Source organism: Thunnus maccoyii, chromosome 15 (genome assembly GCF_910596095.1).
Source record: "Thunnus maccoyii chromosome 15, fThuMac1.1, whole genome shotgun sequence".
NCBI classification, from domain to species: Eukaryota; Metazoa; Chordata; class Actinopteri; order Scombriformes; family Scombridae; genus Thunnus; species Thunnus maccoyii.
In genome coordinates, this window is record NC_056547.1 from 28,607,825 (window position 1) to 28,631,242 (window position 23,418).

General features: G+C 40.4%; 1 protein-coding gene across 5 annotated transcripts in view; it reads right to left on the reverse strand.

Moving 5' to 3' along the window:
* The window catches only part of phf14 (PHD finger protein 14), a 95,310-nt gene that overhangs the window by 61,800 nt on the left and 10,092 nt on the right, over window positions 1–23,418 (reverse strand). For all 5 annotated transcript variants that reach the window (XM_042434789.1, XM_042434787.1, XM_042434788.1 and 2 more), the window contains exons 5-13: window positions 14,659–14,818; window positions 13,747–13,858; window positions 12,587–12,724; window positions 9,049–9,195; window positions 8,089–8,359; window positions 6,924–7,030; window positions 4,571–4,666; window positions 1,024–1,130; window positions 574–705 (exon numbers count right to left, since the gene is read on the reverse strand). In XM_042434789.1, coding sequence (XP_042290723.1) covers window positions 574–705; window positions 1,024–1,130; window positions 4,571–4,666; window positions 6,924–7,030; window positions 8,089–8,359; window positions 9,049–9,195; window positions 12,587–12,724; window positions 13,747–13,858; window positions 14,659–14,818 — 1,270 coding nt within the window. The remainder of the gene's footprint in view (window positions 1–573; window positions 706–1,023; window positions 1,131–4,570; window positions 4,667–6,923; window positions 7,031–8,088; window positions 8,360–9,048; window positions 9,196–12,586; window positions 12,725–13,746; window positions 13,859–14,658; window positions 14,819–23,418) is intronic.

The following is a 23,418-nucleotide window of genomic DNA, read 5'->3' on the forward strand; positions in this document are numbered from 1 at the left end:
CATGTTTCGTTGTGATGACTGTACATAGGAAACAGCATTCAGACGTGGTTGAACCTTCTAGCTCCTCACTAATCTGTGTGGCTGGAGCAAAAGCATGAATTTGGTTCACAGGTAGGAATTTATATGTATAGTTATCCCTTTTACCTTTATTTTTCTTTTATTTTCCAGTTGTAGGTGTTGTTTTTCTCGCTACTACTACTCTGTTCTTTTCTTTAAAATCACGTCCTGCATACACAACCCTGCCTCTCATCTTCCTCTTGTATTCTCTGTAGTGTCCTTTCTGTCATGTTGAATCATGTTCGCAGGCATGGCAACGTGCTTCACAGCGGAGCCTCTGCAGCTCGGCAGACGGTCAGGACTGACAGAGCACCACATTGATATGCGAGTGTTCCTTCTTAAGGAATCTTGAACTATGTAACCTTCACTAATGGCTCCCTTGAATAGTCTGGTTCTGTGTCTGTGATAGCTCAGGCGTACGGGGATTTTCCAGCCTGTACGATTCCAAACAATACTCCTTGTTGAGCTTTAAGGTGCCACAATCTTTAGTATATTTCTCCACATGTCCATACTCACCAGTAGCTGTTCTTGGTCTTCTTGGGCATGCGTGTGAGTGGTGGCTCCAGGCAGCCCAGGTGATAGTAGAGCTTGCAGGTGTCACACAGCACCAGCAGATGTTGGTCCTGGTTCTTCTTACAGATGCCACAGCTGCAGAAACACATTATGTAAAACAGTTTGTGAGGCAAGGCTGGTTATTGACATTTTTTAAATCATGGGAGTACAGAATGGTCAATGGAAACAGTGGGATGCATCATTTAGCGGTGACTGATAAAGTCTGTGTGACAGATGAACAATAACAAACTCAAATGCTCTAAGAAAACAAGTCGTAGGCAGTAAGGTACAAGCAAGACTACCTACTGTTTTTGCCTCTGGCGTTTGATGATATTTCAAACAAGCGCACCCCTGCTTCAACTACTTTTACTTTGTCTTTAATCCTTCTCAACATCTCTCCAGATGTGTATTCACCTGTAGAGGATTGCTGGCAGGCTGGATGATTTTCCAGGGTTTCCTCCCTCTTTCTTGCTGGGTTTCCTCTCTTTTGGAGCTTTCAGAACAGCTGGAGTGTTTAGTTTCTAACAAAACAAAAACAAGAAAGAAAAAACACAGTGTCACAAATGTGGTTAAAACTTTATGATTATAATTGAAACTGAAAGAAAGTGAAATGAACAAATCTTGTGGTACACTCATTCCATCACAGCAGGGTGCCACGGCAACCACTTTGGGTACCGCTGCAAGAGAGGTGAGGATGTTTGCCTGAGGAAATGTTTTTTTATTATCTGGGTGAACCGATCTTTGAAAATGTGGTGTCATTGATAATAAAGCAGGTTTCTGTTACCTGTGTGGCCTCAAATTTACAATGGTCATTTTATCTGTTTTCAAAATAAAAAGCACAGACCAATGACAGCCCAGCCAGTGGTTTGTGGCATTTGATTGTCACCTTTTTGGTACCTAAGAGTTTAGACTGTCTAAATAAAGCAGAGCTGTAAAAGTTGTGCGAGAGGAGAAGGGAACATGTTGTATGTGGCAGGTGAAAAGCAGCAGCAGATAGCCAGTTTATTCTCCCCCCCTGCATCTCAGGTGCATTGCTGCCATGCGGGTTAATTAGAAAACTTATCTCGTAGGGACTGAGTTTGTCACTAAACAGACAAGGTTTTCCCTGAGGAAGTTCTAATCTGAGCACGCTCGCTCTGCCTGCAGCGCAGAGGGAGCGTCCCCGCAGGGAGGCCTGATAGACGGGGGGCGGGGGGGGGGGGCAGGGTGACCAAAGCACAAGGGGCTGCTGGGGCTATCTCCACTACATGGACTGCAGTCTGCCTGCATCTGGCCACTAGCAAAGTGTTGCCCACTGCTGATACGGAGCAGTTTTAACATTGTTAACATGCTTTATCAGACAGAAGAAGAAGTTTAAAAGGCACAGATTATAAATAGACAGTGGAAGATGATCTTTAAGCTGTCTGGCTTCCTGCCAGGCTGCTATGTCTTGAGGGAAAAACTCATCAAAACATTGCAGCGCTGGAGCAGACTGTCCACTTTCTGTGGCAGCTAAGAGCCTTTTTCACCATATTCAGGATGGTAAAATAATGAAAATCAAGCTGCAGCACAAAAAACATGGCTTGAAAAGAACTCTGCACTAAGTGCCTCTGCGAGTGCAAGTTGTGTGCCTCAGCTGTGAATATAATCTACTAATACTGCCATTCTGGACCCTAAAGCTCTCTGATCCAGTATCAGATTCTATCATGCTAAAATCTCTCCAGAGTGTCTTGAGGGTACATGTGATGGCAGCTGCTCTCCACAGACAACCAATCAGGGCTGTAGTACTTGAGTTTGGTCTGTACATTTTTTCTATTATCTCAGACTTCTGACAGTCTTGAGGGTGTTTTGACTCAGACTTGTCTTAGTCTTGACTACCGGACCAGCTTATTACAGTCTTCCATCTTTTTGTCTTTCCTGTCCAGCGTGGTGAGCTGCTCTCAGCTGACTGCTGAGACTCATCTGACAGTCGGTTTTCAATTCAGTTTCTCATAATGTGAATCTAGGAATCTTCTTGTAATCATGTAATATTATTTCTAAAGGTTTTTTTCTAAAATGAAAGACAAACCTATCGAGGCACATTGGTTCAACCTGCTCCTTTGTTTAAGAAACAAACAAGCACTGAAGGGAGCTCTTCTGTGATGCTGCTGTTTTGTTATTAGCATATTATCAACCTGTCCACTCTCCAACAAACTGCAGCAACAACTAGCGAACAGAAGAGAAACAAACAACAACCTTAGTTGAGTCTGAAATGATTAGTCCATTCATTAATTAGTTGATTCTCAGAAAGTCGTCAACTATTTTGATCAAGGATTAATGGTTTAAGTCATTTATCAAGAAGAAATACAAAACATTTGCTATTTTCAGCTTCTCAAAATGTGACCATTAGCTGCTTTTCACCATCTTCTATCATTGTAAATGTAACATCTCTGTGTTTTTGACTGGTCGTCCCCCCACAGTGCACCTTCAGTTTTCAGCTGCATCTGATACTTGGACCCCTGTGTAGTTGAGGTTTTCTGCTGATCGACACTTAAATACAACGCAGTGTAACACTTAACCCCTGTAATAATATCTGTCGCCTGGTAGCTGTGTGAGCCTCATGAACTTTTATAGAGGCTGGTGGAAAACGTCTCTTGAATGTTTTCTTGTGGAGTTGCCAGGAGTAGCTAAACTTCCAGAGCATGGGGGGAACAAAAAGCACTGACTGTGTGTACTGGAAGAGGGATGAGAGTCCCAGTTGGGGACATCAATAATTTCTGCAAATGCACAGGCGAGATGACAAATAGGAGATGAAAATGTGGCAGATAGATGACACAAAGGATGTGCTGCTGTGACTGATGTTGCTACTTAAACCATGCGTGTTCATAATTAGGTGATTTATGGTGGTCATTGCAGATTCACTGCCAGTCTCCCTCTAGTTCCTGTCCATTCTGCTGCCTCGCCACAGTATTAACATCATCTGACCATTTATCTACGCGGCCCATACTCTCAACGACCACGCTTTTAATAAGGCTTTTTATGGATTTAGCTGATACTCATATACATAAATCCTGACAGGAGGGACTATACTGTCCCCAGCACCACAGTGGATATCATTTTTTTATTTTATTTTTTTCCAACAACTTTATGTAAAGGGTCCTCTAATCTTTAAGGTCATGACACAGGTGATGAGAAAATACTAACTAAGAATATCGAGGACAACAAAACACAAACACATGTACATGCACGACATAACAATGTAAGAAAACATCCCTGCACTGTTCCACGACCGTGAAAAAGACTCTTAATCTGAAACAAACAAATAAAAAGCAGATGTAACAACAAATTCTAAACATGTAACAGCCCTCAGGACAGCTATAATTTAAATGATTACTATTAAGATAATTATTCATGATACATAATAACCGGCATATTATTCATGTGGCTCACTGTGGTGTATTATAGAGCTGGGATCTAAGTTGTATGTAAAAATCAAAAAAAAATCTCATGTAAATTCAAGTTTTAGTTTGTTATCTCAGCTACAAAACAGAGATCTCAGACTCTTTCTGTAGATTGCATTTCACATTCATTAAATAACCCATCAGCCATAGTGGCACATCTTGGCAATTGGTTGCCATAGGAACGAGAAGTGGGAGACAGCTTTTACCTTCACAGTCAGGTCTGACTTCATGGCAAATGACAGGTCAATCAGTTAGTGCAAAATGAAAGAATTTTTTATAAACAGCAGAGTTATTAACAGAGTGCGGTACGGCTCCACTGCTGGCCGTGCGAGCTGCTGTTTGCGATCTGGATAACTCTCCGTCACAAATCACTGGCACGCTAAAAAAAAGGAAATCTATAAACGGGAGTGTTCCCCAAAGTTTCTCAACAACTAATGTTTGCATGGAGAGCGGGATGGTTGGAGCTGACAGGAGAAGAAGAGAAGAGATGGTGTGTGTGTGTGTAGAGGTGGTGGTGATGGTGGTGGTGGTGGTGGTGGTACCTGGCCCAGGATGCCACCCAGCAGAGTCCACATGGCCTGGCCTTCACCCCTCAGCTCTCCATTGACATTCAGCAGTTCCTCCAGAGACTCACAGAGCTGCAGCGTAACAGAAGAGAGAACATTACATGGTGGTTGTTTATTTACTCATCATCATTTTACACTGCAAACAGTCTCTTATGAAGTCCTACAAATCTATATTTAATTTTTGCCTTATTCTGTCTTGTTTTAAGATGCTGAAATTCTCTTCTAGATCATTTCTAAAATAAATGATCTTACCTCATTGTCAGACTTTATTGCTGATTGTGTGATTGTTTTACTTCATAACACTACTTTTTATCACAAATGTTGTCTGTCAGTCAAGACAAACAGGGAAGAACTGGTTATGTGATTGGCTGTTGCTTTGATTTGAATGAGCAGACAACTAATCACATTCCTGGAAAGAGTTTTAAAAAGAGCTGAGTTTTGATTTCTTTTACAATTTCATGTCTGTATTTATTCATATGATCATTTCATCATGTCTGACATATTTGTTAAATATAGACTATTTGGGCTCTCAGTGGGCTTCAGTTGAGGTGGGATGTTCAACCTTGGTTGAATTGGTTCTAACTTCTGAGGTTTGTGGGAAACACTAACAACAGAAATATTAAACAAACAATAATATTTGACTGATTTACTATTCAAACTGCACGAACTGCACAACATATTGTTGAGCAAGGTTACTTAAGAGGGCTAGTTTTTTGTGTGCATTATGTTTTTTTTTATTTATCTATGTGAATTATTACAAATGTCAGTGTCATGTTGAAGTAGGTTTTCTTCTGGAACACACATTTATATATATATATATATATATATATATATATATATATATATATATATATCATATAATTTGCAAAGTTGATCTGCTAATATAAAGACTGTTTGGTGTTAACACTTTATGATCTGCAAGGTTGAGCCTTTTGTTACGAGTAAACCTTGACTTTGGCTACTGTATCAGTCAAAGCTGGACTTGTAATGACATTCCTCCACAGGCTTTTCCTCCAAGGCCAAAGCCGTGTAAAAGCAACTCAAGCAGCGCAATTAGCAACACACACCCCATTAATAACGCTTAACACGCACGGCAGAAGACTGAACGCAACATTAACTCTTGTGACTTTTACTCTGTCGTTGTGTTCCCCTCCTCATGGTGACAGATGGAGCGGCAGCCTCTTCTCAGAGGTCACATGACTGAGGAGAGACGGGAGAAAGGAAGGCACAGCATTCCTGAAGCCCACTTGATTTTTTATCATGTTGCTTAGTAAAGCGGTGCTCACTGTGGTGAAATACTTTCACAACAACATCCGATACAAGTTGCTAATAATTACAGAAATGAACAGGGAGGCCAAAAATCTAAAATACCACTTAAAATTCCAAATTTTACTTCGACTGAAAAAAAAATATTTCCCCAAATCTTAATCTTGCACTTTCAACTACAGACATGCAGTAGAGCAGTACTGCTGAACTGCAGACAGGTAACAGTTAGCTAGCATAACAACACAACAGGAGACTGAGTCATTTCGCTAACTGCTGTTTTTGTATCTGCTACTTCTGTCCCTGCAGTCCTCACTCTCAACATACTAACAAGCCAACACGTATGAATCACTGATTTATAATTAAAGTTCATGTGGTTTTAGTATTTATAGAGATTTTCATCAAAGACGAAGAGTCAACAGCCACGCTAGCTGCTCTGTGAAGGCTGTACTTAGTCACAGGGGTGCTAGCTTAGCGTGCTAGCATACTAACATTTGATAATTAGCTGAGGCTGATGGGAATCTCATTAGTTTTACAGGAGTTTGGTCAGAAACCAAAGTATCTGCACCAACTTTCATGGCAAGCCATCCAACGGTTGTTGAGACATTTCACATTTCTGAGCTAAAGATGTCGACCTCATGGTGCCACATGAAAGTCAGGAAGGTGCATTAGCTGCAAACCACAAGTGAAAAACTTGTACCAATCCATGCTAGTTAGTCTCGTATGTAGTTTGGTTTTGGGACACAGCTTTAGTGTTGTTTAGATTTCGGTTACACCTTTTGCATGATTTATTTCTAAAAATGTTTTTACGTATTTGAAATAAATGACATCAAACCCCCATTAAAAAACACAGCTACTTCAGGTTTTTACCAGGTGTTCATGTAGTCTATTGTTGGTGTAATTGCTTGTCTAATAATCTTATTTATTTTAGTGTTAGCACTGAATTAATTTCAGACAAACTGTCACTGATCATTTAAATGTCAGAGTAAGCAAGTACTTGTTTCTGATAGACCATCTGAGCATAAAAATGAGCCATGTGTCTGTGTGTGTGGATTGTGCTGCTGACCTTGTTGTACTCCACATGCAGTTTTTCTTGCTCGCTCTCCAGCTTGTCTTTTAAGTTCTTCTGCTCAGAGATGTTGTCCTGGATCTGGATCATTCGCATGTTCCGCTCTGAATACCAATGGGACAAAAATCAATAGCACGATCACAATCTATATACAGGAAAAAGCACATGAGATAGTGTACTGATGGCAGATAGGCCCTTTGCTGCAGGCTAATGGAGTATGCTCTCAAGGTTACTGACATGGCGTCCACATCTGGCATCATAATCATTCATCTGAGGAGAAAATGTCTTTCCTTTGTGACTTCATGCTTGAGTCTGGTATTCAAACAATAACTCAACAAGCTGTACAACAGTTAAAGCTGTACTGTATGGAGACAAGTGCTAGCTTCTTTAAAATTATAATACCAGACATCCTTCCTCTACTTTGGATACTGTAAAATATATTAAAAAAATATGTTTTATTGATGCATATCAATAAATCTGAGTGCATGGAGCAGAAGAACATGAGAGTGGCTGTTAACTAACATACAGATAAGCACCATGTTTTCAGCTCAGACAGCTCTGGATAGAAAAGAAAAAGCAAAACAGTGGTACTAGTGTCTTTGGAATGGAGGCAGACTAGAAAAGCAATATTGCAGGTTTCATGTGTGAAAGGGCTAAATCCCCCTTCCCATAGTACCTGGCACAGAGTACTTTCTTATTTAAGTCAGCCTGAAGGCACCAGAACAATGTACTGTACCTTCAGTGGGAAGATATGCTTTAAATCTCCTCAGAGTTCTTGTATTACATGGTGATACCAATTCATAAAAACTGTACTTCCAATATACAGTATTGTGTATATTGTCTTGTATTGTATTATATATAGTATACCAAAACTGAGAGGCTTTAGTTTGTGGTGCTGTTGTCATTTATTGGTTTATACTAAGAGGTAATATTATATCTAGATCTGCCCCCTAAAAGTGGTTGAATGGATGCATCAGTTGATAAACTCCTGAGTCAACTTGCATTTTGTCAGTCGAGTACCAGCGTCTGTAGCGTCTCCTCCTCTACCGTCCATTGTGATCCTACTTTTGTCAATCTCATTTATTTGAATTAAGGTAGACAAAATATTAGCAACACCTCTTCGAAAGCTTGTGTGACTGGAGCAGAATATGTGTTTCCTCACCCAGGTAGTAGTTGACGAAGTCCGCCGTGAGGGCGGGCTGCTTGTGTTTCCTGCGTCCGTCCATGCTGGCGTTGGCGTCAGACGTGTCCACGGGGAAAATGTCGGTGCTGATGCCCATCAGCTCCGCCTTTCTCATCAGCTTCCTGATGGCTGAGGCACTGGAGGTCAGAGGTCGCGGCAGCTTCTCCCGGGGCACCCACGCCTGAGGCCGGGTGTTCCTGGACAGCTCTGCTTTTGCTCGGTACTGCTGCAGGCGGGTTGTGATTCGGGCCTGCGGGCGGGACACACATATGTACAAAAATACACACATATGCTCGTTAATGCTAATAAACTGCGATTCATGTAAACCCGAACCATCAGTGGCTTTCAACTGGATTTCATATGAGCGTGAACATATAATTGCAGAGGATTCGAGTGGTAGCTGCATGTGTGACTGACGTTTCATCAAGATCCCACTGTCAGTTGGCTGTGATGTGATGTTAGTGTACTGTCAGTGTGTCAGACTGTGTCAACACAAGCACAAAAAGACAAATATCTTTTGTGGGGGTTTGGTTAGAAACATCAGGAGTGCCTGCAGTGAGTGGAGAGTTATTATGAATAGAATACACTGTATATAATGATGATGATGAATGATATGATACTGGTTGCAGATATGAAAACCACACAGAACCGTCTTTGTGTATGTATGTGTGTGTGTGCATCTTCAGTTTCTGTGTCTGAGGCGTAATGTCTAATCACTGTATAATTACTAATTCATGAGCTGGGGTCCCTGGAACACACATTTACATTTTGGATCCCAAGAAACAAAAAACTCTAAGAATGTCTGGTCTTAAATATGGCTGTATGCTATACATCAATTAAGCTAAACCATGAAAAACAAAACAAAAAAGTATTTGTAAAGATGAAAGTGTTCACGTGAAATACACGGATATGAACGGATGATTTGCTGTTGCACTTTACCTGAGCTTCAGGTGTAAGCTGTTTCTCTCTCTCCTGCAGAGAGACCTTACAGTACGACTGTAAAGCCAGATAATTTTTCCTCTTCCACTTCCTGTCGAAGCGGTCTGCATGCTGTTTGCAGTACGCAAAAAATGGATCAGCGATATCCTGAGGGGACAAAAACATGCATGTATTACCAAAACAGGGCCATTATCTTTTACAGCTTTTACTACACTGACCTTTAACAAGCTAGTCCATCTATTTCTCACTCTGTCACAGGAAGAAAAATACAAAAAGAGAAGAAGACTTTTTTTTTGAGCTGCTGGCTTCCTGGAATCATTAATGTCTGGGTTTCTTTTAGTGGATGCAATCAGTAGTTTCACCTGTTGATAGCAGCTTTTTTGTGCGATTGACAAGATTCATTAGTTTGCAGTGTGTAGGCACTTTTCTAGACACTTCTATTGTGCAGCAGTAGGTGATGTACGGTGCATACATGAGCTGCTCAGCAGTGATTATTAATACCTCAATTTATGTTCAAATACACCATCAAAAATGTTCACGTCATTCTGGGAAAGATAAAGCTGAGGTACATTATTGTTGACTTAAACATTTGTCATCTATACATGTTATCTTCATAAATATTACTATATATCAGAGTTTAAACTAGACTTTTTTTTTCTGATGACCATTATGTCCGTTAATATTCCAGAATTCCGTCCATATAGAACATCTACCAGATATATGTGTTAAATAGCCATATAATAGCCTACATTTAAACAGCAATAAAACGCAAAACACAAACACTATGATCCAACAAATGTATTTTATATAAAGTGCTCAGCAGAATCAACTCTTCACAAACTTTGCTAACTGAGCATACAGGCTACAACAATAAAATAAAACAAAATAGCCTTGCTGTTGTTAATTTAATGCAGCCATGCGTGCAGCCTGCAGCTGCAGCTCTGCCATCACCTCCACCTGCCGCGGTCTCCCCGGGCCGGCCCGCCTCCCACCGGGACCGGGGAAAAGTTAAACCTCCTACTGATCAACTACATGTTATTTAACCGTAAGGCTCCGGGCTGATCTGTTTATTTCACTGTGCCAATGCTGGATGGAACGTTACCTGAGAGAAAACAGTAAGACTTTTCAGAGTTTGGGGGGGGGGGCAAAGTAAATCCAAAATCACGTCAGTTTCAACTTTGGTGAGAGTTGACACATGAATTAGCACAGTTGATCTACTGCAAACCATCTTAACACAGAGAAGAAGAAGCTATCTTAGCCTGTTAGCTATGTTGCACCATCCACTTCATGCAACCATGTTCTGCTGGAGTATATAGCGCCACAACAGAGGCATAAATTGCACACATTTATTAGCAGACGGTAATAATATGCCTATAGAATAACCTTATTGTTCAGCTATTGACTCTGACTAGTGCTAGCATGTTCCCAACTGTCTAGTGTGTTATCAATTAGCTCACCAGCTACTCACTACGCCATCAAGAATCCAGCACCATCTATTTCACAAGAACAAGTGCTAGATATTTCTGGTGTAAACGGGCTTTAATAGGACGAGGATGAGCAAATCTCAGCTCATCAAAACACTCAAAGCTTCAGCGCTTCAGTGCCCAGTAGCTGGATGTATATTAGGCAAACCAAATGAGCCCGGAACGTAAAGATTGCAGAGCATATAACACTATTAGCGAGGTGCAGTTATGAGCTGCTAATTTAAATATTTGTAAAAAAATTAAACATAAAAAATTAAATCTAATGTTTTTGCAGTGTTTGATTCTGCTCTCAGAAACCACTTGCGGGGACACAGCGGAGCCCGTTTGTATCATGCTGCCTTCATGCTCACAGGCTAGAAGCTAATATTAAGGGCTCAATATTAAGCTCATTTTTTTGTAAGGCAAGTAAAAGAGAAATTTACTTGCCCCATCAGACAAGTTAAAAGTCAGAACAACAATAAAAAAAGTGTGCCCTAACGTTATGTGCAAGGTTTCCCCTACCATTGCCTGAACCCCCGCCCCTACTGAAAGAAACAAATAAAAACTAATGTAACTTATACTAGGAGGATAGCGGGAGCGCAACAGGCTCGCATGTGTTCATATGTGTGTTGCTTAAACTGTATATGGTGTGTTGTAAATCAGGGCTGTAGAGGAGGCTAAACGCCATTTAGCCACCTCTCAAACTCAGAAATAGTGTTTACGCAAACTTTCCATCACTTTACAGCTGTTAGCTCAGACTAGCTCCTTACTGCAGTTTCTGTTGTAGCTTCTAGGAGCGCTTGTTTTGTTTTCTGTTTGAACACTATATCCTTGTATGAGAAACAGAGAAGACTGTTACTGTTAACACGGACCAACAAACTACCACCAGCTCCTGCTATGCTAACCCTCCTCACTGAAGCTAGCAGGCAGACTGGAGCCGCTTTCATGAGACAGACGAATAAATCAGAGTTCATGTACACCATTAAATAATAATGTCAGACAGAAGACAACAAAGTAAGCGGCTAGAAAAGCTCTTGAGTGAAGCTTTAGTTTGTTAAATTGACATTAGTGTTGTTTTAACCGTCCAGTTTATCAGGTGCTGCTGCTGTATGTTACGGTAATGTTAATGTAGCTTCATAGCTTGATAGCTTGACTGCTGATGTATTCCCACTGTATGTCGTTTGTCCACAATTACTGTAATTAACACCATGCAAGTTCAAGTTCTGCTTCATGCTCTGTCAGACTTTTAAAAGGAAGGATTCAAGATTGAAAGAAAAAGTTGAAGGAGGAAAGAGAAACACACAGAGGCAGCCCAGGCATCAGATGACGGAGAGACAGGAACAAACTCAAAGCAGGAGGCAGAAAAAACTGGTAAGGTCTGACTTACACCTGTATGTAGATGAATTACTGTTGTTAAAAAATGTTAAAAGCACAATTTGTTATCCAAATGTAAACTAAATGACATCCTAACAAACAATAACCAAAGTATAAACCTGCTGTAAAAGGACTTCCAGATCTTTTAATAGATACTAAAACTACACAACAACTCTATTAACACGAGCTGTTGACCTCAGTATATGTTGTAAACACAGCACTAAAACTGACAGAAACACAAAATGCTGATTCATCATTCATCTGACTGATTCATCTATAAGTCAAACTGTTGTCTTGATTTGGCTTTAAAGGGCAGGTACATTTTTTTGAGTTTTTGAGGTTTTTAAATCATTCTGTAGCTTCACATTAGTGTCCCATGTATTAAAATCCAAAAATCCAAATTTTGGTTCAAGTATGTATGTTTTAGCGTCAAAATGTCCAAATGCACCAGTGTTTGTGACAGTGTGATCAAGCATAATCGCTGCTAACAGTTACAGTATGAATGTTCATAACTAAGCTCAGGTTTCAACACAGTACAGTTATTACTGCGTGGTAATGCAGCGTACCAACAAACTGGTCTGGGCTACCAGGCTCTTGGTTTTGGTAGCCAAGTGGAAAATCACATAACGTTGATATTTTTTTTCACAACTTAACAAGAAAGGTTAGTGATAATAAGCCATCATGGTTTGAACAGTGTTTACCTCCTCTGCTGCAGCTTCAGACAGGAGTCCCTCTCTCTGTGCGCAGGTGACGTGGAAGTAGGAGCGACACATTCCTGCATCACAGCTGATGCACACACCGGTCCTGGCAAAGCGGGCGTCCTCACAGAAACTGCACTCCTACAGGCAACAGAATACAACAGGGAGACAACACTGAACAATGGTTCCTATTGGACTATGACCATATAGGACATCTTGTTAAACACAACAGTTTTTTTCAGTTGTTTAGTCACAAAAGACACACACCTTCACCGAAACAATGTCATTTCCTCTTATGAGTCAGTGAAGGTGTCACTTTTAGCTGCATCATACAATGTGTAAATGTGAAAACATGATGGATGAAATGTTTTAACTCGGCGCTCTGTTCGCCCTCTGAGAATTCTCTTCTCCCTAGGAGACACATACTTTGACTAAAATAGGTCTTTTGACAGATATTCAAAGTGTCTAATCAAGCCTGCTGTAGTATGGTGGTGAGTGGCACTCAGTGTGATCAGGGCCTCGTGACCCGGCTAAATTAAAATACCAAGAAACCTTTATATACTCTATTTGAATATGCAGGATAAGGTCATCAAAAATAGTATAAAATATGACACGTACAGGACTTTATACACACCACTACTTAATGTCAACTGCTGTCAATGTTCTCACTTCAACTGCTTTCAGAGCAGCACTTCAACTGATGTTTCCTCTTCAACAGACAGATACCACTAATACTACTTTCATCTCTTGCACTTCTACTGAAATACTAACACACAACTGTCTCCAGTGCTTTCACTTCAACTGACTATGCTCTAATCTCTTATTATTCAAACGATAGTTCAATTGCATTTATCACATACACGTGAACTGTCAGTTCAACTACTTTCAGTGTTTACACATCAACTGACACTTCGACTGCTTTCATGTCTTAGTTTAAATGACAGCCCAACTGTTTTCAGTGATTACAAAACAGTTTAACTCTATATCTGGATATCATTTTCAGCAAAAGTTAAGCCTTTTCTAGCTCGAAGTCATTCCCTGGATAATCAAAAGGAATGCCTAAAATATGACTCAGGCGGCATTTTAAGCATGTTACTAAAACCTAAACGAACGAACAACAAACTTACAACCTGTTCTGCATCAATATGTTAGAGAGTACTTGCCTTGGCCCCGTATTTTGAATAATTCATCTCCGTGAGCGTCACTGGTCGTAGTTTATCAATGTCTCCGAACGCTACTCCGGGAACATAAAGTGCACAAACCACATGCACCCATCTGAAAACATCGAAGAATAAAAATCAAATTGGATGATAAACTGGTTAGTTGAAGGAAAACAGAACAAAGTACTATATATTAGTATGAAAACTGTGACCTGAAAATGTTTCATGATGAAAAGTAGTTTTTAAAAAGGTGACATTTAAAATGTATTGATTTCTGCATACCTGATTAGAATCTATGGCTGTGCTTATTTTTGCATTTAGTGTGGGGAATTACTCCAGACAATGAGAAACTTAATATCATGAAATTGGCTGCAGTGAGTTGCTCAGACACTTCAAAAAGAAATGGATTCATAGATTTATGTAGCCCCAGACGCTGGCTACAGTTTGGTGTGACACAATTTCAAATGTGGACTTTAGGGAAGAGAATCCGAAGTCCAATATAAAGATATCCATCTCTAGCAAGCAACCGCTTCACAGTTTAATTTGCTGTGTTTTTCATGCTCTAGTGAAGTAGTAAATTCGGGTGCAGCCTGGCTGAGGAGCACTATCAGCGATAACGTGGCTGAAGTCTCCACGCTTCACATAACACTCTTTTCTCTCACTCCTTTTCTTCCTCTATCTCTTCTCTTCCCTCCATCCCCCTCTCTCATTCCTCCACCAGCTCTCTCTCTCCTCCTTAATCCAACTTCCTTTTCTCCCACTACTGAATATATGTACAATTTAGATAGCCTTTGGCTGCCTGCAGCATTTTGACCAGTTAAGGTCATTAGGCGTTATTTGTTTCTGAACACGTTCCACTCGCTGCCTCTCGTAAATGGCGAGTGACCACCGGGTCAATGTGTTTCTGTATCTCACCTCCCGGCGTCAGTCTCTTTGAAGATGCCATCCTGGTTGGGGCAGAGCTCACAGCTGGGAGCCACTCCGTTCTTACAGGCGTCACAGAACCAAGGCTCTGTCGAATTCTCCGAGGCTGAGCTCATGATGGAGTCGCTCTCACCGTCAACGCCGTAACACCCTGGAAACATAGCAAAGGGTTGCCAGTATGGCAAAATCAGTTAAATTGTTCATTAAAGATAACATCAGTCATCCTGTTATTCATGTGACTGCCTCTCATAAAGGGCATTGACGAGAACATCTCAGTTTGTCACTACCTTGCAAGAAGCAAAGTAAATATAGGCCATTGAGCTAACTGTTAAAACTTTTCAGTGGGCAGAGAGGCTGCACACAGAGGGAAAATGAAATGAAATCTCAAAAAATATGGTGTTTCTCAGGTGTTCTCTGACCCCTTAATTAACAGCTAAGTCCTGCTGAAAACCTCAACATTTATTTTTTCCTTTTGGAGGGTTGAGTGGTTCAAAATGAACTAATTATTTTATATTTATCAGTACTGTAAAGTTTATTTGCTTGTAACTGCGTGTACTTTGCAGTCTAGGCCGAGCCATAGAGCTGCACCACAGTGACCTGCTAGAAGTTTTCAGTCAAAAACAAATAAATGAATGATATGATGTCAAGGGCAGAAAGGCTGGATGGTTAGGGTGTAGTGAAGAAAAAGCTCAGCTGCATTCAAGACAAGGTGGACTGATGTGGATGTGTTGTTTAAAGTACCGGTGAGACAATGAAATATGATCCAGTCTTGTTGGAGTAACAGATTATTAGTGTTTAAAGGCTTATATACGTCTAGAAAAACACTGCACAACAGTTTATAATATTCAGAGACTGGATTTTACAACTCTGGAAAGTTATCATGGCCCCAACCTTGTTTTCTAGTGCACACATGTGGAACGCATCTGTGTCCGTGGTCTGTGTGTACAAGTCCACAGCTGTCCGCGGAAACCATGAACTCTAAACCGGGGATTTGTATACAACCTGTCTGATCATCTGACTGCTCATGTTTCTTGACCAGTCTTTTTTAGAAAAACTGCTGCATTCATAGATCTAAGCAATTAACTTGTTGAGTACAATGTTATTAGATCGATAGAAATGATGGACAGTACAGTATTGGCAACAGCCAGAAAACTTTAACTACGCAACTGTAGGTTTGAAACATTCTGTTGTCTTGAGTGTGTAATTCTTCTTGACATAATCCATCAAGCATCAAAACTGAATGGGAAGAAATGATTATATGGACTTGCCTACTACTCTGCCATTGATTCAGCTGTTTTGCTCTTCACTGCTGCCAGAAGTAACACCACAATAGTCTCCATTGGACAATCTGCATTGCTATATGTCCTCTATTCAATTGAATGTATGTATAACCATGAGGTTTGCTGTTCTAACTCTCTGGAGTCCAAGAAGAAGACAAAGAAAGTTAAAAAATAGACCTACTGCTGTCAATTTAGTGTCACACTGCAGCCCCACAAATTGAACATTTGATAAAAAATTTACCCTCAGAGAAGCAAAACGAAGCCAAGTGAAAGCATTTTAATGTTGTCCTCTTAATTTTCTGAGGTTTCCTAAACAATTACTTGCCTGATGTGGTTTCTATGGCAGCTATTACACCAGGCAAACGTGCTCCTCACTACCAATGAGGGCAGCAATCAGTACTCTGCCTCTGTTGGGGAGATAACACTCTAACTCCTAATTCAGTCAACCAGCCTTCGGGCTTTTTGAGCAATGGGAAAGACTCACAAATCAAAAGCTCAATGTTCTGCATGCCTGTCACTGTGCGCTACATTGGGGAGTCGGGCAGCCCATCGAAAGCAAACACTGGTGCAGACGGAGTTGTTTATTCAGCGCTATGCTTTGTATGGTGGGTGCATGTCCTTTTCTGATTGAGAGACCATTTGCTGTGTGTCGTGGTAGATCACTTATTTTGAACTCTGCTCTTCAGAAGCTGGGGGGTGGGGGGGTATATCTGCAGTTTTTATAGGCTGGTTTTTCATAAGACCAACTCAAAGGCAGGATACATCAGTCAAGCTACTGATTACTCCAATGTAGCAATTAAGTCACAGTTGGGGTCCATCCTGACCTTTAAAATGAAATAACTACTTAAGTTCTAACTACCCAACATGTGAACATACCTATTTCCACCTCCATTTTCCTCCACAGTGTGTGGCAAGGGCAGGAGGCTAAGTCCTGCTTGCTCCAATATAGCTCCACTCAACGTTTATTTTCTTAAAGAAAGGTATTACTGGGATACCTCTGGCAACAGTTGGGCGCTTCATTTTCCCAGATTGGGCTTTGAACCGTGGAACTGGGGTTGTGAACGACCACCATGCTGGTTTAACCGACTTATGGCTGAACCGTGGCACAAATCTTCGGTGTTCCTTTTGAACTGAGATACAAAGCTCAGACTATTAAGCCATGGGTTGCTGGCTAATATGAGCTAAGCTGACAAAAAGTGATGACTACAGGATAGCTCGATAATCCCTGAAGGAAAGATTATCCTTGTCAGAAATGACGAGCTTGGCAGGAAAAAAAAGAAGGGGCAAGGTAGGGTTGACTGAATCAAGAGAAGTACTTTTAACTGAGAAAGAGCTGTCTGCTTGCTTTCACCACAGGCTAACAAACTAGGTTGTAAATTCATCCCAAAGTGAGAATATGAAATCATGCTTATATAAAGACATACAATGAAGGCAATGGGTTATTTGTCCATGAGATGAAAAAAAACATGATGAGCAACTCACAAGAGTGAACCAACCATCTGTTATTCTGACAGTACTTTGATTGCTCACATTTTCAACTTGGCAGCCATCTCATACTTATCTATAGCTGTCTAAATACCAATAATACAAACTAGTGACAAATTAAAAGACAAACATTAATAAATGAGTGGAGAAACATAACTACTGCAGATGCTTCCATATAGTACATGAGAGCTAACTGAATGGTTTGACGAGTATGAAAATGATCCACCATCATCATTAAAACACCAAATGTGGGAATATCTTCAGTTTATCCCTCCACACACTTGGAGACAATGGCCTCATTTACACCAGGTATTAACATGTGATTTGTATCTGGATACAATGTCTTCATAATGACATCCGATCCATGGGTCTTTGCATTTTCACTTTGTTAAAATGCATTCTCGTTTTCTCAGTTGTGGCTATATTGTCATTGGATCTCAATATGTACATTAGCTGAGCGGAGTTGGAGGACTTGTTAACAAATGCTGCGCATCACAGGTCAAGGAAACTGTTGCCACAAACGGACTTCATTCATTTCTAAATCACGTTTTGTGAGGGAGGACTTTTAGATACTGCTACTACTTGTATCTTTTGCAGGGCTTGCTTTAGCTGGCAGGAAGAGGTAGAGCTAGGTGACCTTTCAACTTACTGGGCCAATTTTTTTTCTTATGAATGCGGTCACACTGTACAGATTGTATTTATACCTGGCTGAAATCCAAACACATGTTAATGCATTTACACCTGCATTAACATGTTTTTCCTTGTCCAGATAAGCAACAAATCACATTTTAATACCAGGTGTAAATGGCGTACCTATCACCCCATTTACACCTGGTATTAACATGTGATGGGACACTTCAATTTACGTGTCACCCATCTGCATCCAGGTCTGAAACCAATTAGTCAATTCATCATTTGCCATACAGTGTACTGGCAAATATTACATTTATTGAATCACTGTACAGTAATTCTTCAAAGCAAAAATACCATACACCCTTTTCTTACATTTTATGGGCTACGTAGTCAATCTAGTAATCAGCAAACTAATCAGTCACCAACTGTAAAATCTACAGTGACCAGCTGTTTTTTTTAAAATGAAACAGTACTGTATATTTGTCACCACCTCTTAAAATATATATATTCAGTAGGAACCAATGGGCTTGGAGCTGAGAGCCAAAAACATTGCCTACTTACTGAAAAAATGAACAAATAGGGTGACAATATAAATGAATACAGCATGACAGCTGAAGATGAGATGACAACTTGATGGTGATATAACATTAACAGTTACCTTTCCTACAACAGCCTATCATTGATAAAAACCGATGCCCTTTCATGACAAAATAACAGAACTGAATCCTCAGACTACTGAATATAAGACAAAACTAGCAGACCTTAATACAAGAAGAAATGACAAAAAGGGCCTTCTTTGACATTTACAGTCAAAGGCAAATAAAAGCAAAGGGAGAATTCGTGGTATGGTAATGATGTCTGCCTTGTATGACTGGAGAGAGTCAGATAATCAAAAGGCAGACAGGTAAGAACAGCACTCCTCTATGTGCTCTGTGTAGATGCTTGCTTTGTGGACTCCTGCTCATTCCAGCTTTTGATCTCTCACCCATATCTTGTGTGCCCACCTTTCATGTCAGCCCCTCTTCTCGTCTGAGAGGGAGTGATGGTGTCCGGACAGCGGTGCGAACGCAAGAACAAAGAAAAGCAGTGGAGTCAAGCGGCAAGACTCGTGTGAGCTCCAGATACTGACAGCTCATCTCTCATCTCTGCCTCAGAAGTTCTTTGTTTGACCTTGTTTTAACGTTAAGCATTGTACTTTGTGATCTCTAAAACGAAATGTTATGAAACATGTTATGAGTACACCTTTTCAACAAAAGGTGTATAATATTTCCTCCAGCATCAGGATTACTTATCCAGCTTCCAAGTGCTCAAATAGACAAATTGAGCTGTCAACATGCTGATTCTTTTAGGACTGCAACTAACAATTCTTGATTAACAGTTACTCTACTATTATGTTTTCTATTAATTGATTCGTCATTTTAAGATCAAGATTAATTTTAAGATTTATGTATTGTCATTTCTCAGCACTCATATACATTGAAAAGAAAATTTGTCCTCTGCATTTGACCCATCCTATACACTACGAGCAGTGGGCAGCTGTGGTGCAGCACCCGGGGAACAAGTCTAATTCTTTTTGCCAGTGTCAGTGGTCAGCGGCACTGACAGGAGTATTAACTCTCACATACATGTTTTTGATGGTGGGAAGATACCGGAGCACCTGGTGGAAACCCACGCAAACACAGGGAGAACATGCAAACTCCACACAGAGAGGACCTAGGACAGCCAGGGTCCGAACCCAAGACCGTCTTGCTGTGAAGTAACAGTGCTAACCAGTCAGCCACCGTAGTCTATAGAATGTCAGAAAATAATGAAGGACCCAAAATTGACCCTTGAGGCACTCCAAACTTAATTCTGGCCAATTAAGAGACACAATAAATGAGCAATAGTCAGTCTTATCAAATACTGCACTTAACATCAAGTGGGATTTAAGTTTCTTTGATATCTAGGAACACATTGTCTTTGACTGACTACATCTCTTTATTTGAAGTTACCGTTATGGAACAGACAAGAGCACGAGAGTGATTTTCTGCTGCATTCACTTGAGGTGGGAATTGCTGCTGCCAGCACTTAGTTACTTGTGACAGAAACTTTTTAACTGTTAAGGTGCTGACTTTGATAGAATCTTTTACACTAAAATGGATGTGTGCAGAGACTTTTGTTGTGTCTATTATTACTTATGACCACACCTGTGTGGTATCACCATCTTCACCGTAGTAAAAAACAAAAACAAAAAAGACATCAGTGAATGAGGTGATGACAAACACATATCGTGTGTTAGCTAGCTTACACTTGACACATTATTTTCTCTTTTTAATATAAAATTCTGTTGTTCTTAATTTCCCTCACAAGTATGTAGTGGCTTTTTCTCCCATATCACCTGAATGTTGCACTGCATTAAACCTCACTCTCTACAACAACACTTTGATTACAGTCCACTTAGTTAAGTTGGAGTGTAAGTCCAGCTGGTGCAACTGTTAAAACGTAGCCGTAAGTGTTGACTTGGCACTCAAGCTTACGATCAAACTTGCATTCAGCTTGTGCAACAGGCTACAGAGACTCAAGAAGTATTGTTTAGAAAGTTTGTAACAATGACTCGCTGTTTTTCTCAGTTCTCCTATTACATTACCCCTCGATTCTGCCTGTCAGGATACTTATGTTATCTGTTCAACTCTTATCTCTCTTATAAATGGACATTAGTGCTGACATAACTAAAATTAATACTAAACTCAGATAGTTTACTATTACTGAAGATGATACTTTCTCTCAGAGTAAAATGCTACACCCCCTCAGCACACACTATTTATTTTTCTGTGTACACAAGCATTTTAGAATCGTCCCAGAATCTAAGATGCATGCTCCAAAAATTATACAATTTATTTCTGATAAAACACATCCTCATCAACCATTGTGCTTACTGGAGGAAAAGACAAACTTTCAGTGCCAGGTCAAACTAGTCTGTCTCAGCATAGCAGTTTTTCATAATCAAATAGTTAAGATCTCAAGGTGGCAAGATTCCAGCTCAGCTCTGCTCAAAATGTTTGCATAGACAGGACCTAAATTCATTAATGCTAGCAACACCTTAGAGCACAGTGCAGGACTCAAAAAGGACTGGATTAGAACTTCACAATTCAGGGGGAGTGGGGGGGCACAGATGATGGACTAGTAACCAGACTCTGCTGACCCATATGCAGTATCCTGAGCAGCAGCATCAGATACATGAGAAACCTTCTCCGGACAAGCAGGTGCTGGCACACCATGTTTTGTGAAACTTTGATGCATATCAGATCAATATTTGAACCTCCATAGCTTTCTTATGTACCCATTTTGGCTTCCTCTGAGGTGCAATTAAGAGAACAGAGTGGATTTTTCTCTAGCAGGATAGCCTCAACTTCAGATAACCTTCAGGGACTGAGGCATCTACCTCAGGCAAAGCAGGCTATTACAGAAATAGTTCATCTTTTTGGGAAATACACTTATTTACTTACTTTTTGAGAGAGAGATAAGAAGATTGATATATGTCTCATGTCTGAGTGTCAATGGAGTCAGGACGTGGTTAGCCTAGCTCAGCATAAAGACTGGAAGCAGGGGGAAACAGCTAGCCTGGCTCCATCCAAAGCACAAAAATACACTATTCCTCTTCATGATAGTGAAACCTATGAGGCCTAGTTTGAAAATGAACAGAATTCTACTTTGAGCTATGTCATCTTGTTCTGTCTCTCCTCCTCTTAATAACTATTTCTCCTTAATTGCTCTTAGTCTGCCCTAGAGATGAATTCAGATAGTTGGTTCCATTTAGGATTTGGTTCCTACTGTGCAAAATACCAAGATTTGTTAAGACAATTCCCTTATCAATGTTTTTTCTCTCCTCATTCTTTTTTATTAGCAAAGCGCAATAGAAAACCATTGCTGTCTCTGGTTAAAGTGACAAACATCAGCAGCAGCAGATTAGATCAGCTGTAGCTAATTAATGTCCATGTAGTAACAGCTAAAGTTAGTCTCTTCTCTTGTTAATGTGCTCTCTGCGTCTGTATTCAGACAAAGATATTTCACTCTGTAACATCACTGTACCACTGTGTGTTTTTGTAGTTTCACAGAGTGGAGGCTCTTCTCCAGAGAAAAGAGCAGCTGATCATGATCACCTCACACTTTAAGAGTCTCCCAGTTAAACTCTGCTTCTGATATCAACATTTGAACCTTCATTATTTGGAGTAGGTAGCTGGTGACTGAATGTGTCAGATCCATTTAATAAACAGTTCATATATTATGCTGCTCAGCTCATTTCCAGGTTGTGAACATTAATCAGGCTGACACTAAAAATATGTTTGTCATGTTTCTGTTCTTAGTCAACAAAGGGTGATTAGACAAACTGTACTGTGCAAAGCTTTTAGGCACATCAGATGTTTACATTCCTATCCATTATGCAGTACCATCAGAGAGGCACCTGATTGGTCCCAAATGTGTTCTGCAGCATGACAATGACCCTGAACATACAGCCAGTCATAGAGAACTATCTTTATCAACAAGAAGAACAATGAGTCCTGCAACAGATGGTCTCTGATCTCAACATCATGGAGTCAGTCTGGTATGAACATGAAGAGAGAGGAGCAGCTGAGACGTGGAAATCTTTCTCCAAGATGCAGGAACAACCGACCTGCCGAGTACCTGAAACACTGAGGAGAACTGCTGCTGTTTTAAAGGCAAAGCTGCCCACACTAGATATTGATTTCATTTAGGTTTCTTCAGTTTACTACACATGGAATCATGGAGTTAATTAATAAATACTATTCATGGCATTATTTTTGAAAGCATCTTCACTTTACTTTCAGGGCCTAAAACTTTTGCACAGTACTGTATGAGTTGTTGTAGTTATTTTAGCTTTCAGTTACTTCTAATCAAATTTGATAAGAAGATTCAATACTAGATTCAGAATCAATAAAACACAATCAAACCTCATCCCTAGTCTGACCCCTCGCCTGGGACCAGTTTGCCTCGGGTGGCTCCACAAGGTGCTTACAACACAGCTCCCAGAGTCAACAGAGAGTGGAACCGACATGTAATGATCCATTTTTATTATCCTGGGACATTATTTGCAGTGCTGTATATCTCAAGGATGAGATAATATATCATGACAAAAAATAGCTGAGGTTTGAATTAAAACTCCAATAGCACAATAGATCTATCCAGTTTGAGCACAAGTACCCAGGAACGGCAAACTTATTGATAGAATTAAGTTCCATATTTTACTGCCCCAGAAAAAAGGAACACCATCTATGTCCTTGGAGAGGAAGATAAGAACTGGCCGCAAGTGCTGCCACTGCCTCCTCTCTCTCTCTCAAGCCTCTACTGCAAGCCA